Source organism: Rhinatrema bivittatum, chromosome 1, assembly GCF_901001135.1.
Source record: "Rhinatrema bivittatum chromosome 1, aRhiBiv1.1, whole genome shotgun sequence".
Taxonomy (NCBI): domain Eukaryota; kingdom Metazoa; phylum Chordata; class Amphibia; order Gymnophiona; family Rhinatrematidae; genus Rhinatrema; species Rhinatrema bivittatum.
Window position 1 is genome coordinate 128,070,297 of NC_042615.1, and position 15,693 is coordinate 128,085,989.

A 15,693-nucleotide genomic window follows, 5' to 3' on the forward strand; every position below is an offset into this window, starting at 1 on the left:
CGCCTCCCTCTGGGAGGCGTAAATCCCCCGACAAAGGTAGGATGGGGGTTTAGACAGGGCCGGGCGAGTGGGTTAGGGAGGGGAAGGTGAGGGGAGGGCAAAGGAAAGTTCCCTTCTAGGCCGCTCCGATTTCGGAGCGGCCTAGGAGGGAACGGGGGTAGGCTGCGCGGCTCGGCGCGCACAGGCTATACGAAATCGATAGCCTTGCGCGCGCCGATCCAGGATTTTAGCCGATACGCGCGACTACGCGCGTATCTACTAAAATCCAGCGTACTTGGAGCGCAAACAAAAGTAGGCTATTCGCGCTCGTCTGAAAATCTACCCCAATGTGCATACCTTCAGAGAAGATAAGTAGTATTTTTATAAAGTGTACAGCTTCCACCACACAGTTTATAAAACATATGCATAACTTTGTGTGAGCATACTATTCGTGGATGTGCTGTGGATGTGCTGTGTATAATAATGAAGTAACCATGGCTCCTTAAGTTGTTGAAGAAATCTGGGAAGGAACACAAAACACCACTAAGAGTGTGGTGGGGTTTATCCTCAAATTATGGGCATAACTCAGCCAATTTGAGTAGGAAAAATCTTCTATGGTTTTAGGATAAATAAACCCAAGAAGGCATGACAGAGCGAGTAAGTGCTTGGAGATTTAGCAATCTATTTACAAAGCTGCTTTACGATTGGCAGGTAATGCTTGTTATCTGCTGATTTTAGAGTACGCATTAAACCACAAATTCTCAAGAGAGTCACAAAGCTAAAAGAGATGCAAACCTCAGATGTTTTAAAATGACCACTTTAAATAATTTAGCTCTTGCAATCTATATTCACTGGCCCAAGATATAGGCCCAGTTGGCACATGCTACAGGTCATTGAAATGGGGAGAAATACCAACAACACAAGGGATCTTAGTCCCCCATTGCATCCATCCATTCCCCCAGTGCAACATTCAAGTCCCTTTCCCTCCAACAGCAATGTGGCAGGAGTTAGAGAGGCCATTCTCCTCCTTCTGACACTTCCCTTGTCCTGGGAAAGGGAAAGAATCTGAGATTTCCAGGTAGGGTATATATGTTTGGAATCCAGTGGAGGAAGGTTGCAAGAGCCAGAAGAATCCTCAAAGTTTTTGTTGTTGTTGTTTCTTTATTAGTGAAGAACCAGCCCTGGTGTTGGTCTGAAATTAAGTGTTATAAAAAAACAAGTCCAGTTCAAATCAGAGCACTGACTTGCAGTTCAAGCAGCTCAGGTCCAAGTATATACTTACAGATAGGTACTGCATAGGGCTCGGTAGTCTTTGTGGTGAAGTAACATGATGCTAGAAAGCCTTCAAAGAGCCCTTGATATCTGGCCCTACTGCTCACAAGTTTCAAACTTGTACTAATTCAACCTCTTTTTGTATTTGTTACCATAAGGTCAATTTTCAAAGGGATCTAAGCTGGCTAAGTAATCATGTATTCAATCAACAAAATGAACGGTCTGTTCGATCACTGTGCTACCCGAAGGGTGTATTCGTTTATCAATAATCAATGTCTTTTCGCAAAGTATATTAATTTTTGCAACAGTATGAATTTTTAATAACATACACATCAGTGGTACCGATTTTAACGTTGAATATTAAAAAATTATTTTTATGAAAATATTTAGAGGAGTTGGTTGACGGTTTCATACAATCGTGTAGGCATCCCTACACGATTGTATGAAACCTTATAATATGCACCTTATATGCATATTATAATCATTAACTTCCAACCTCCTCCTTTTGTGAACTTTTTTTTGTGTGAAAAACATTTTTTTACTTATATTTTTTTTAAAGATTTTTGTTTGTATATTTATGACATCCAATAAAATTGTTCCCATTATATATATGCGGCATCCAATGAAGACATTCTTGAAAAATTCCAAAATTCCAAAACTTTCAATAAATTCAATGGTGTATCCCCATCACTGTATTAACACTCTTTTGTTGTAATGTGTGTCTCTCTATACATCTGTTGTGATTCGATATCTGAAAACATAGACATCTGAAACCATTTCTCAACCCTTATGATTTCAGAACTATCCTTCAACTACTTATTTTCTCCACCTTCGATTACTGCAACTCCTTACTAACTGGATTACCTTATTCAACCCTCAAACCACTCCAGATACTGCAGAACTCAGCTGCCAGAGTCCTAACAGGAAAAAAAAGAAATGAACACATAACGCCCATTTTGACATCACTTCTTTGGCTCCTAATTAAAGCACGTATTGCATACAAATCAATGACCATCATTCACAAAATTCTAAACAATGACCATCAAGGACTAAATACCTTAAACATAATCCCCCAGAATCCTCCAAGAAACCTACGCTCTAATAACTCAGGATACTTAAACATCCCCCCCATCAGAGATGCACATTTGGCAACATCAAGAGAGAGAGAGCCTTTTCTATTGCCTCCCCTAAACTGTGGAACTCCCTACCTAAAGAGATGAGAACCCAGCACAACCTAAAAATGTTCAAAAGAGACCTAAAAACATTAATGTTTCGCAAATGCTTCACTGACCTTCATACTTCTGATCATCCCATCTCACAATTGACCTCTCACCAAAAAACTTCAAAATAACTTCTCTCCAACCAGAACTTACATACCCTCCTTGTCCCACATAATAATAATTTCTGGACTTGAAATGTTTAACTCCTGTTTAATATCCACCTTGTTATACCTGTTGCACAACTGTTAAGAAAAAAAAATATATCTTTTGTAAACCGTTATGATGGCGGTTAGTTGCGGTCAAGCAAACGCCCACACAAACACACTCCTTCCTTCTTAAAGTGTCTTCTCTCCTATATTCTAATCTCCACCTTTATCTTAAACTTCAAAGAACTAAAGTTAAGTAACACCAAACTTTTAGCAGAGTTAGAAAAACTAGACATAACTTATAACACTCACCAAATAGTACTTATTATGATATAATGTTACAGTATTTTTGATGGCACCTGTTTAAGAGTTAGAATTCCAGTCACTTTATGCAACATAGTTTTTGTGCCTTATTGTGAACCGTTGTGATGGCACCTGCTTAACGACGGTATAGAAAAGATTTTAAATTAAATTAAATTCCGAATGACGGTATATAAAACTCAACAAAAATAAAATATGTGCTTGAAAGTCCCGACATGTATGTTTCAGACATAAAACGTCTTTCCTCAGGGGAATGTACTATACAGCAAGAGTGCAGACAGATGATAACTATCACACAATATATCTCAAACTCACTACGAAAATGAAAGCTTTGACCCCTTCCCTTAGATTCCACGATAAAGTGAATTGTTTCCACCAGGGTGTTAACCTCAAATAGTCCCAGTTTTTGACATTCAGACCGGGAGAGACATGGACATCCCGTTGGAACCATGAACTTTTAAGGAACACAAGGCGAAAAACTGCACATAAAAGTATGTGTGAAACCTGATTTCATGTATAGTTTTATGTGTACAAAAAAGTGGCATTCCTAGAGTGAAATATGGATATATGCACATACTTTTGATTTTAAAGGATATGGGGTTAATTTTGATTTGGGTTTTACATGTGTAAAAGTAATTTATGTATGTTAGTAGGCTTTTTAAAATTGCTATAATATATGCCATTGAATTGCCAATAGTTTTATGTACTCAAGTACACTTTCAGGGCCTTATTTTCAAAAGCATTTACATGCTTAAAACTGATTGTACACATATAAAATGCACTTTACCCATGGGTTTTTGGAACTTGCTACAATATATGCTATCAAATTATCAATAAGTTTTACCTGTGTTAAGTGCACTAAGGACCTGATTTTTAAAAGCATTTACACGTATAAAACTGGGTTTTACACGTGTGAATGCACTTTACCCATGTAAGTGGGCTTTTGAAAATTGCTACAATATATGCCATTGAATTGTCCATAGGATTTGCTCGCATAAGTGTACTTTACACGCATAAATGACTTTTGAAAATTGCTACGATAGTATGTTACATTTACACACACAACTCTTGAAAATTCACCTGTGAATGTGGGTAAATGGCTTTTGAAAATTGCTACGATAATATGTTACATTTATACATGTAACACCTTTGAAAATTAACTCCTCAGTGTGTAAATGCACATGCATAAGTTATGCATTGCAAAAAATAAGTGCAACTTTGTGCATGAGTTTGTGTGTACTTTGCAAAATATTCAAAACAAATTTATGCACATAAGTTAATTTTGAGAATTGGTGTAACTGCACATAGCTGCCTCCAAATTTATCTAAAGTATTACATAATTACCCTCTCTAAGCATTGAAAAAATTTGAAAAGAATATGCAGAAAAAAACTTTTCTTTACTTCATTTGATAATATTCCAAAATATTCAAAAGCTGCTTTAAAGGGCAAATGCTTTCTTACTTCAGCTTGTAGCTCTCAGCATTTTACAAATGCTTTGACCTACCATAATCCTCATATTACGCTATATAGCAATCACACCTTCTCGTTTAGACTAATCAAGGTATACATTTTATTTTATATACATCTTTATTCCCTTTCTCACACCCTTCACTTTTGAACTGTACACAATGGGGTAGATTTTAAAAGGAGTGCGCGCAAGTTATAAATTCAGGGGTCGGCGCGCAAGGTGGTGCATAATTGTGCACCTTGTGCGTGCCGAGCCACGCTGCGTTCCCCGTTCCCTCCCAGGCCATTCCAAAATGGGAGCGGCCTGGAAGGGATCTTCCCTTCCCCCTAACCTGACCTTCCCACCCCTTCCCCTAACCTTTCCTCCCCTAGCCCTACTCTAACCCTCCCAAAATTTTTATCTTACCTTTTGCGCCTGCCTCTGGGCAGGCGCAAGTTGCATGTGCCGGCATACAATCCTACGACATAGCCGCAATGGCTGCTGTGTCGGAGGCCTCTGGCCCCTCTCCCGCCCCACCCTCAGACCACCCCTGCCCCGCTCCCAGACCACCTCTTTAGTAAAGCCCCGGGACTTACACGCATCCCGGGGCTTTACGCGTGTCGTCGGGCCTTTTTAAAATAGGCCCAGTGCGCGTAACCTTTTGAAAATCCGGTCCAATTTGTTCATGCTTACAAACCCTTTTCTACATATACATCATTCAGCTACTTAGCCCACAATACACACCAATATAGATTGTACATTGATGCATGTGGTATATGCTGTGATATGCCCTTGTCTCAAATTGTATGTAGGATGTACATAGCACCAGACAAGAACTTAGCTAATTGAGCATCAAAGACCTCTGAGGACACAAAAGATGGAAGCTCCGATGGTTCCACATTGCATTTTATACCATCATTTTGTAGATCTTCGCTGAACTGTGTTGTATCAAGTGATTATGGATTAGTGTGGTGGTTATTTGGGGGATGCCTTAATTGATGGGAGCATTAAATCTTTATTTTAAAATGTATGGAAGCTGTAGGCATAAACAATGAGTTGGAATGGTACAGTTTAATATAATCTCTTATTAAGCATCAGAGTAATCATGTTTAAATGATGTGGTGAACATTTACATGGAAACAATGAAATAGTGAACTGTATCATTTATTCCATCAACAGGTTGCTATTATGGGAAGATTTTATTTCCCTACTAATGGAGTTGTTGAAAGGTTGGTAGCAAGGAACTGGAGGAGGCATAATCATTGCTGTAAATAAAATGATTACTTCAGAGATTTACAGATGTAAGATGCCGGTGAACATGTTAAAGGCTTTTGGATTGAGTGTTTTAAGATAAGTATTTTGTTCTACCTTAACGTTAGTTCGAAGTGTCATATAATTGCAAGACAAGGTTTTAATTGCATACAAAATATAAAATATAAAATCAAAGAAAGATTTGACATTTTATGGACTTTGGACCAATGATTACAAATAGAAGAGTTCTGGCAAGATATCAGACATGTACCTAATATGTATGAAGGTCCTTTCAAAAAGTTTCAGCAGAATAGATAATTAGGTAGGGGTGATAAGAGTTTCGTGTTTTTCAAGTGGATATATATGGGATTCTCCTCTGACAGTTCCAGATAGTGATTTCAGGAGGGTATGACTCTGAATATCAGGGATAATGAGGCACATGTAAACAATAAGAAGGAGAAATTACTACTTACCTGATAATTTATTTTTCTTTAATAAAGACAAGTTAATACTCATCAGTGGGTTATGCACGTTTACCAGCAGATGGAAACGTAGCAAAGTGACCTCATCGTATATATACCCCTGCAATGAAATAAGCCCACAAGTATTCTCTGCAAAGCCAACTGTGGACAACTAAAGAATACATGATCATAACCATTAAGACAACCATTCAAACAATCAATTAACAGAAAAAACATTGAGGTCAGTCAAGGAGTATAATATTACTAATCTAGGGACTGGATCTGACACTTACCAGTAATCCCCAGAAATGCAGCCACTCAGAAGGCAATAGCACCACCATCCGGCAGCCAAGGGCAGGAAGAAGTTGGACTAATCTGTCCTCATAAAAGAAAGCACAGTTGCTTATCTGTAACAGGTGTTCTCCTAGGACAGAAGGATGTTAGTCCTCACATAAGGGTCACATCATCCGATGGAGCCTGACACAGAAAACTTTTGCCAAAGTTTCTAGAACTTTGACTGGCACACTGAGCATGCCCAGCATGCCACTATCCGCGCATCCACGCAAAGTCCCCCATCAGTCTCATAACATAGAGAAAAATACAAGCGAAAAATAAAACAACAAAACAGAAGGAGAACCCAACTCCAAAGGGTGGCTGGCAGGATTCCTGAGGACTAACATCCTGCTGTCCTAGGAGAACACCTGTTACAGGTAAGCAACTGCGCTTTCTCTTAGGACAAGCAGGATGGTAGTCCTCACATATTTTATTTATTTTATTTATTTCAAATTTTTATATACCTGCATTCGAGACAGCAGTCACATCATGCTGGTTCACATAAAACAGGGGTGAATAGTAAACATAACTATAACAATGGTGCTGAAAAGGCAGTTACATATAACAGGGTGATGAATGGATGGATGAATACCAAGTTCCGGTCTGTTCTCGTCAGCCAGGTGCAGCCAACAAGTGCAGAAACAAATTGCCAATGGGCACAACAACAACTGCGGTACTGCTGGTCAGAAGAGGATGGTCTGGTTCTGACCAGGGGCTCTAGGCCAGGAGAGTTGGGTTTAAGCCTGGAAGAGATTGGGTAGGACAGACTGGCCAAAGGCACTATCATGTAGACTATCTTTGTCCAAGCAGTAGTAGGCAGTGAACGTGTGAAGGGAACTCCACGTTGCTGCTTGACAAATTTCAGCAATGGGAACCACTCAAGCCACGGTCGTCGCCATGGCATGCACAGAGTGAGCCTTGATTCGGCCTGTCAGCTGAAGGTCCACTTGTGCATAGCAGAAGGCGATGCAATCTGCTAGCCAGTTGGATAGAGTTTGTTTACCCACCGCCACTCCCAATCTATTGGTATCAAAGGACATAAAGGCTCATTTACAGTCCAAAGTATGAAGAGCCCATTTCCCTGGATGGGAATGAGGCCTGGGAAAGAAGGTGGGTTAAACAATAGACTTATTAATGTGAAAATCAGACACAACCTTAGGTAGGTATTTGGGGTGTGTACGTAAGACCACACGATCATGAAAAACCTTATGTATGGCAGGTTAGTAACCAAGGCCTGAAGCTCTCTGACTCTATGAACCAAAGTAATTGCCACTAGGAATAAAACCTTCCAGGTGAGAAACTTTGGGTTGCAGGAGCACAACGGCTTGAAGGGAGGATGCATGATGTGACTCGGTTATTTACACTTTCGAATAATAGAAGGACTAGGGGGCATTCCATGAAGTTAGCAAGTAGCACATTTAAGACTAATCGGAGAAAATTCTTTTTCACTCAACGCACAATAAAGCTCTGGAATTTGTTGCCAGAGGATGTGGTTAGTGCAGTTAGTGTAGCTGGGTTCAAAAAAGGTTTGGATAAGTTCTTGGAAGAGAAGTCCATTAACTGCTATTAATCAAGTTTACTTAGAGAATAGCCACTACTATTAATTGCATCAGTAGCATGGGATATTCTTGGTGTTTGGGTAATTGCCAGGTTCTTGTGGCCTGGTTTGGCCTCTGTTGGAAACAGGATGCTGGGCTTGATGGACCCTTGGTCTGACCCAGCATGGCAATTTCTTATGTTCTTATGAGCTGCGCCAGGACAATGTTGAGGAGGCCAAAGAGGGGGCTTCAATTGGAGCAGACCCCTAATAAAGCGACCCACAAAAGACTGTACCGATATGGGTGTGCCAGCGACACCTCAATGGTACACACTAATGGCATTAAGATGAACCCTGACTGAGCTGGTTTAAAGCCCAGACTTGGAAATATGCCACAAGTAGTCCAAAAACTTGGGAAGGGGGCATGTGAATGGATCTAAGTCATGCCCCACACACCAGGTGGAGAATCTTCTCCATTTCAATCGATAAGACTTCCTGGTGGAAGGCTTTCTAGAAGCCACCAGCACCTGGTAGACACTGTCCGAGAGGGCCAGGGGCTGAAGAACTAGGTGCTCAACATCCATGCCATTAGGGCTAACGCCTGGAGGTTCGAATGTTGCGGGTTGCCCCAGTTCTGAGTTATCAGATCGGGCACGGTCCTCAGCTGAATGGGATCCCTCAGAGCACCACACTCTACGGTCCAACTCCTCCTGGGAGTCCGGACTGAGGGAGGGGGACGAGGCATCACCGGTGCTTCTTCGGTTCTCCGAGGAGGCACGGTGCCCGCACTGATATCGGGTATATACCCGCACCGATATCGGGTATATCAGAGAACAGGGCCTTTGAGGCACGGGGTCGCTTCAGTGGTGGTACGGCAGCTGCCGGTACTGTACTGGAACCGGAGCCGTGCACTGATGGCAACCGGTGTCGATGCTTACGGGATCTCCCACAGTGCTTGGCCCGGTCTTTCCCTGGCGCCGAGGAAGTGGAGGATCTCGATGTCCTGGAAACTGGTGAGATCATGGAAAACCGATCATTGTTCCCTCGGTCTTTAGAAAATGAAGTGAGAGGGAGCATATTGAGAGGTTCATCTCGACCACCGGGTGTCGAGGACTCCTATATGAGTGTGGATGGAGCAGAATTTTTGTAACCAAACAATTTTTCCATTTTGTCAAGGCGCACGATGGCTCTTGGGGGTCATCTGGTCACACAGCTGACACCCTCAGACATCATGCGAGGTCTCCAGGCAGAGGATACAAACCTCATGCGGATCCGTGATGGATATGGTCCACAGGCACCAGGGACACCGATGAAAGCCAGACGATGCCATGAAAAATAATTGGCACGCGGTTGATGACCAGGGGACATTGGGAAGTAGGGTGCCAGGAATCAACCTCGAAAAGGAAGGAAAATATTTTCTACCTTCCGCGCTGAGGAGAGGTACCAACTATATAGGGGGCCCCGTCAATGGAACGGGAAAAATATCCGGATTTTTACACAAAAATTGAGAAAGAAGCAGAGCTCCAAGAACCACAAGGTAACTGCACCGTGGAAAAAGAGACACTGAAGGGGGACCTCTCATGGACGCATGGATAGTGGCATGTTGGGCATGCTCAGTTTTCCATGCCGGGCTCCATCGGATGATGCCACCCATATGTGAGGACTATCATTCTGCTTGTCCTAGGATAAAAGGAAATGATAAGGTAAGTAGTAATTCCTCCTTTCTTTTCAGACAGGTTAAACCATACCAGTGGGATATACCAAAGCTACTCCCAAAAAGGGCGGCAAGCTGCCCACGGTCCAATCAACACTGTATGTACGAAGGCTGTATCCTCCCAGGTTTGCTCATCCAGGTGATAATGCCTGGAAGTTGTGTAAGAAAAACCACATCACAGCTCGGCAAATCTCCATACAGAGACAACAATCTAATCTAGTGGAATGAGCACTAACCTGACTAGGCAACGGCTGCAGAGCATCCACATACACAGCCATGATAACCTTCTTAATCCAGCGGGCTATAGTATATAAACAGCTGGTCCATCTTCATGAGAGATTTAGAAACTTCTAATACCTCAAGATATGCTGCTTGACACCCAAGGTCCCTAATAGGCGATATTCATCCTCCTCTCTCTCTCTCTGCCCAGAGTTAGCAGGGATTGATTGATTCTAGTGAAAATCCGAGACCACCTTTGGCCAAAAGGATGGAACAGTTCACATCTGGACCACTCCCAGAGACACTCACAGAGACAGTTCCCAGCAAGACAGAGCCTGCAGACTGGAAACTCTACACACAGAACAAATTACTCTAGTAAGCAACCTCAGGAAGAGGCTACGCAGTGGTCGAAAGGTAGGAGCCGCCAGAATTCCAGAACCAGATTAAGACTCCACAAGGGCACCGGCAACTGCAAGGGGGGACAAAGATGCTTCATCCCTTTCAAGGCCGTGCCACAACTGGATGGGCCGACAAGGGTTACCATTCACATGACCTTGGAAATAGGCCAGAGCTGCCACCTGTACCTTCAAGTATTAAGGGCCAAGTCCTTTCAAAACCCATCCTGCAAAAATCCAAACTGAGCGGGATTTTAACCAAATGAGGATGAACCCCTCGCTAAAAGTGAACATAAGCTAAGGAAGTGAATAACTTTAGCACTCGAAGCCAGGTGGAAAACATATCAGTGGACTACCCACGCTCCACCAAACAAGCCTTCTGAAGGGCCACATTGTAAGACAAAAATCAAGTCAGATCTTTGAGATGAATAGGCCCCTGCCATAGCAGATCACTGTGGACTGGTAATCAGAGGGGGATATTCCACCAGAATCTTCCACAGATCTGCATGCCATAACCTCTTGAGCCAATCTGGCACCACCAGAAGTACCAACCCCGAGTGTCTCTTGAATCTCTGAATCATTCTGCCCAACATGGGCCATGGGGAAAATGCATATAGAAGCTGCCTTCTGGCCCCTCCTGCACGAGGGCATCAATGTCCAAAAACTTCAGATCTCTCCTGGGACTGAAGAAGCAAGGAACCTTTGTGATGTCGACAGCAAGCCTAGAAATGGGAGGTCCTAGAGTCCCACTATGAGCTAAAATGATTCGTTGTACCATTCCCTTTCTCCTGGATCCAGACTCTATCTGCTGAGAACATCAGGTCTTATATTGTCTTTTTCTGCAATGTGCAAAGCTGAGATATCCTGAAGATGTACTTCCACCCATTCCATGAGTTGGGTTATTTTCTGCAGCACTTGCTGGCTCTTGGTTCCTGTCGTCGTATTGTCTTACATTATTTAGACCACTCGACCCTGCAAGCTGTCGACGAATTGCAAGCATGTCAATCAAACGGCATGGGCTTCCAGCCGATTGATGATCCAGAGGTACTCCTCTATACTCCAGCACCCCTGTGCTTTCAACTTCTGACGGTGAGCCTCCCAACCATCTGTTGTACGTAGTACCCAGTCCGGTGCTCGTAGGGGAATGCCCCTCATTAGATGATCCGCTTGCAAACACCACTACAGTCAGATGCTAATCTCCACTGGAAACTGAAATCGTATCAAGTAGTTCTGAGACTGTGGACTCCAATGTATAACCAGTGTGCACTGAAGAGGACACACATGCACCCTTGCCCACGGAACAACCTCTCGGGTGGCTGCCATCAACTCGTACACCTGTAGGTAAGTCCACACCACCATGTGTACTGTTTCTGTCAATAGTCGCACCTGCTTCATCAGTTGTGAATGCGGACCCCGACAGGGACACCTGTTTTGCTTCATGTCGAAAACGAATACCTAGATACACCAGTGTCTGGGATGGCTGCAGATTGCTCTTGGCCAAGTTCACCTTCCAACTTAGTGCCTGCAGCAAGGAGATCACCTTGCGTGAGGCTTGAAAATTCTCTTTCATAGCTCTGGCCTGAATTAGCCAATCATCAAAGTACGGGTGGACCAGAATGCCATCCTTTCTCAGCACTGCCGCTACCAGTACCATGACTTTAGAGAAGGTTCTGGACATGGTGTCAAACTGAAAGGTAGTATTCAAAACGTGATAATGTCACCCCAAAACAGTGAAATGCAGAAAACCATTGATGTTCCAGCCGGACAGGAATATGCAGATTCTCCTCTGACAATCCAGAGACTTAAGAAACTCCCCTGATAGTATTGCTGTATTACTATTATCAGCGAGCGTAAAGTTTCATGTGGGAACACGTCAATTGCAAAAGCCGGTTGGACTCCATTGAGATCCAGGATGGGGCGAAGGAATATTGGCCCAAATTATCTTGAGACATGAGCCCTGGAATCACAGCCCACAGGCTGCGTACACACCACTGTCTCTTTCTTCTGCGGAGAGCTGCAGGGAGACACCATGAAAATGTCCCAAAGCACGTTGACAAACTCCAGAACATAGCCATCTCTTATCACCTCCAGACCCCACGGGTCTGACGTGATCTCGATCCACCTCCAATAAAAAGGAGAAATAGGCAACCCCCCTACCTCCTATTCTTGGGAGTGGGACATCACACCCTCATTGAGGGGTTCAATGTGGAACCGCCACTTGAGTTCGTGCCCCGTCTGGGCTGCCTGCGACGAAGGACTGAAACCTACCCAAAGGTCAAGCCCTATGAAAAATTGCTCCTCTATAGGGTCAAAACGTTTGAAAACCCCCAGCATGATGTATCGTGCCGAACGAGCATGGCACGTGCTTTTAATCCTCTGGAAAGTGAGGAACATGGGAGGACTCACCCCACTTATTGTCCATTTTGTTTTGGTTTTTTTTTACACTCCTTAAATGGCCATTTCGTAAGAGCAAGCTTTGGATTGTCTCGGCACCAATTCGTCAGCTATAGCTAATGCTCAACCTTGCTTAACTTCTGAGATCAGACGAGATCGGGCCCATCCAAGGTGGTAAGGCCGTAGGGCACTACCCTGAATTCAAACCAGACTCATCGACTTCCTGAGAGAGAATAAGCAAGAGTGATCCACCAGGGAGCAAGAGGCCATCTGCAATTCATTGCCACCGCCTTGAGGCCTGCTTAAGGATAGCCTCAATTCTCTTAACCTAAGCCTCTTTCAAGCCACTCACCCTTCCTCAGGGATAGTCACCCACTTGGTGACGGTACACATCAATGCATCCACTTTCAGAAAGTGCAACTGCTCTCTCTCTCTCTCTGCCGATTCCAGAGAGTTCAGGGCCCCTATCCCGAGGAGCCCCATTCAAGATCAATTCTTGAATATCATCCATAATGCTACATGTAAGAATCTAAATGAGATTCTTGTTTGGCTTCAGCACCCAGCACCCCCAGCATCTTCAGTGCCTGGGCGATCCGAGCCAACAACTCATCTCTATGAGAGAAATGCAACATTGTGCTATACAGCTCCAAACCCAGAGGAATTTCCCATCCTCCAGGGAGGAAAGGCCACCTCCACCATCCGTGCCACCTGGGTCCCTATCAGCGTGACCCGCATGAGGTGTAGACATACTCGGATGCTTACCTGCAGCACCAGGTGTGCAGGGATCCTCAGGCTGCAATCCTAAACTCTTAGGCCTATCATGTTGGCTACTGAGCAACAAACGGCTACTGAGCCAAACAGCTGCTCAACCTGCCAAATTGTTTCACGGCAGTGTTGAGCATAGAAAAGCGTGCCAACGCCACCATGGCCCATTCCAAACCAGTGGGCGTCGGTCCTGTGCCCTCTGAATAGCCTTCCCCCACTGACGATCCAATTAGGGAAGCCCCAAAACTAGGTGACACATCTGATAGGTCCCCTCCAGACCCATTCCTGCATCATGCTGGGAAGGGCAGGCTCTGTAAAAGCATCTGGAGAAACCTCTCCCTTAGCTTCCAAGCAGCGCTGGCACAAGTTAGTGGGGATGCCAAGTTGAGATGCCTGAAAATGGCAATCAGCACAAACGTAAATACCCTCTAGCAGCACACTCCCAAAGCGTTTGGCCATTGTGTGGCCAGCTGCGCACCCACAGAAACAAGCGTGGGCAAGGTGCTAAAAACAAGACCTGTCCAATAAGCATCCAAAAAATATAAGGACACAGCAGGTGGTCCACATAGGTGCGCACCTGAGTCCCCTCCTGAGCATCCACCTAACCATCCACACCTAAGCGCACAACCAGACACTCAAGAGTGGGCCAATGTCGGACAGTGTTTCGGGGAAAACTTCTGTGCAGAAAACTGCACGAACACCACCACGGCCTACCACGTGGTGTCTAAGCAAAGCCTGAGAGCAGGCTTTAGTCAAAAAGGCTGCTCAATCCGCCAAGCTGTCACAACTCCCTCAACTCCCCCGGAGGTAGGAATGGACATCAGATCGGCATGCTGAGACTCAGAGATCAGAAGGGCAATGGGAACCCTCACTCTTTTTTTTTTTTACTCCTTACCTGAAGTCAGTCTGTCACGGCCAAGTATAGAGTTGGTCTCTGACTTTGAGGGGAGAGGACAAAGGCCTTCACCATTGTGCTCGGCTTCCTATATCAGCTAGCCTCTCAGCTGTTTCTCTACAGCTAAGTCCACGCTGGAAAACCAGCTACCAGACTGAGGCAGTAGTCTGATGGAGGGATCCACAAATATCATCTCAGGAAAACCCGACCAATGAGGGGACCATTAGGTATCACCACAGAAAAGCAGGATGAATTAATTTCCTTCTTCTTTTCACCTTTCTTTTTCTGTGTTTCTTTTTTTTTTTAAGCAGTCCGCAATAGGGAGATGCATGTCCACCATCTGCTGGAGACAGAGATTAGAATACTGGCGGGCTGATGTCGGTGCAGGAGTTAGCTTTGCTCTATCTCCATCTGCTGGAGAGGTGCATAACCCACTTGTGTAGATTAACTTGTCTGAATGCTAAGAAAAGCTCATTATACATTAATCAGTTCTAAGTGGCACCCTAAAATACTGCATAAAGGGGGTTTATTTGGTTTTCACAAGGCATGCAGAACCCTGGATTATTAGTATTTTGTTTACACAAACAACGAAGAGCCCTCTTGCGATCCTGTATTTCAATGAAAAACGTGAAAAAAGGCACCGCTAATAATGACTAATGTCCCATCAAAGAGTGAAAGATGTGTTTAAGCAATATATGTAAATATTGGTATATTTAAATGTTGGTATATGTTGTTATATGTTCTTCAGTACATAGAACACGTCGCCTGGCTTTCTGATGCGGCATATACCAACATTTAAATATACCAATATTTAAATATATTGCTTAAACACATCTTTCACTCTTTGATGGGACATTAGTCATTAGTAGCGGTGCCTTTTTTCACATTTTTTAGTATTTTGTTTAACATACCAGTTGATTGTTTTTCTTTGTCATAACTGACTACTATCTTTCTGCTAGAAATATTGCTAAGTTCACATTGTGGGTAAATTGAGCCCTGTAAATTCATTGCAGTTACCAAGAGAAGCATATTTCTTACTTATCACAGACGGAACAGTGATGGCAGCGGTCTGGCTTCACAAGCTGGCATCTGTCACAATATCTGATTGCTGAAAACAAAAAACATTTGGTCTTAGTTTTTGTTTTCTGCTTTTGCCATTCAGAACAGGGTTCCCTCAAGTAAACAGTTATCCCACTGGCATTCACTTCCAGCCTTTGAGGGTTGCAAACTGGTTGGGTTTTCAGGATATCCCTAATAAATATGCATACAGTGGAAGCAGTGTGCATGCAACTCCATCTGATATATATTCATGGCTATCCTGAAAACTCAGCCTGTTTACAGCCC

General features: G+C 43.7%; 1 protein-coding gene across 2 annotated transcripts in view; it reads right to left on the reverse strand.

Moving 5' to 3' along the window:
• Positions 1-15,693, reverse strand: part of ZDHHC2 (zinc finger DHHC-type containing 2) — a 355,423-nt gene that overhangs the window by 170,859 nt on the left and 168,871 nt on the right. For both annotated transcript variants that reach the window (XR_003854336.1, XM_029587150.1), the window contains exon 5: positions 15,388-15,457. Coding sequence is in view for 1 of the 2 variants with exons in the window: in XM_029587150.1 (XP_029443010.1) it covers positions 15,388-15,457 (70 nt within the window). In the remaining variant the exon portion in view is untranslated. The remainder of the gene's footprint in view (positions 1-15,387; positions 15,458-15,693) is intronic.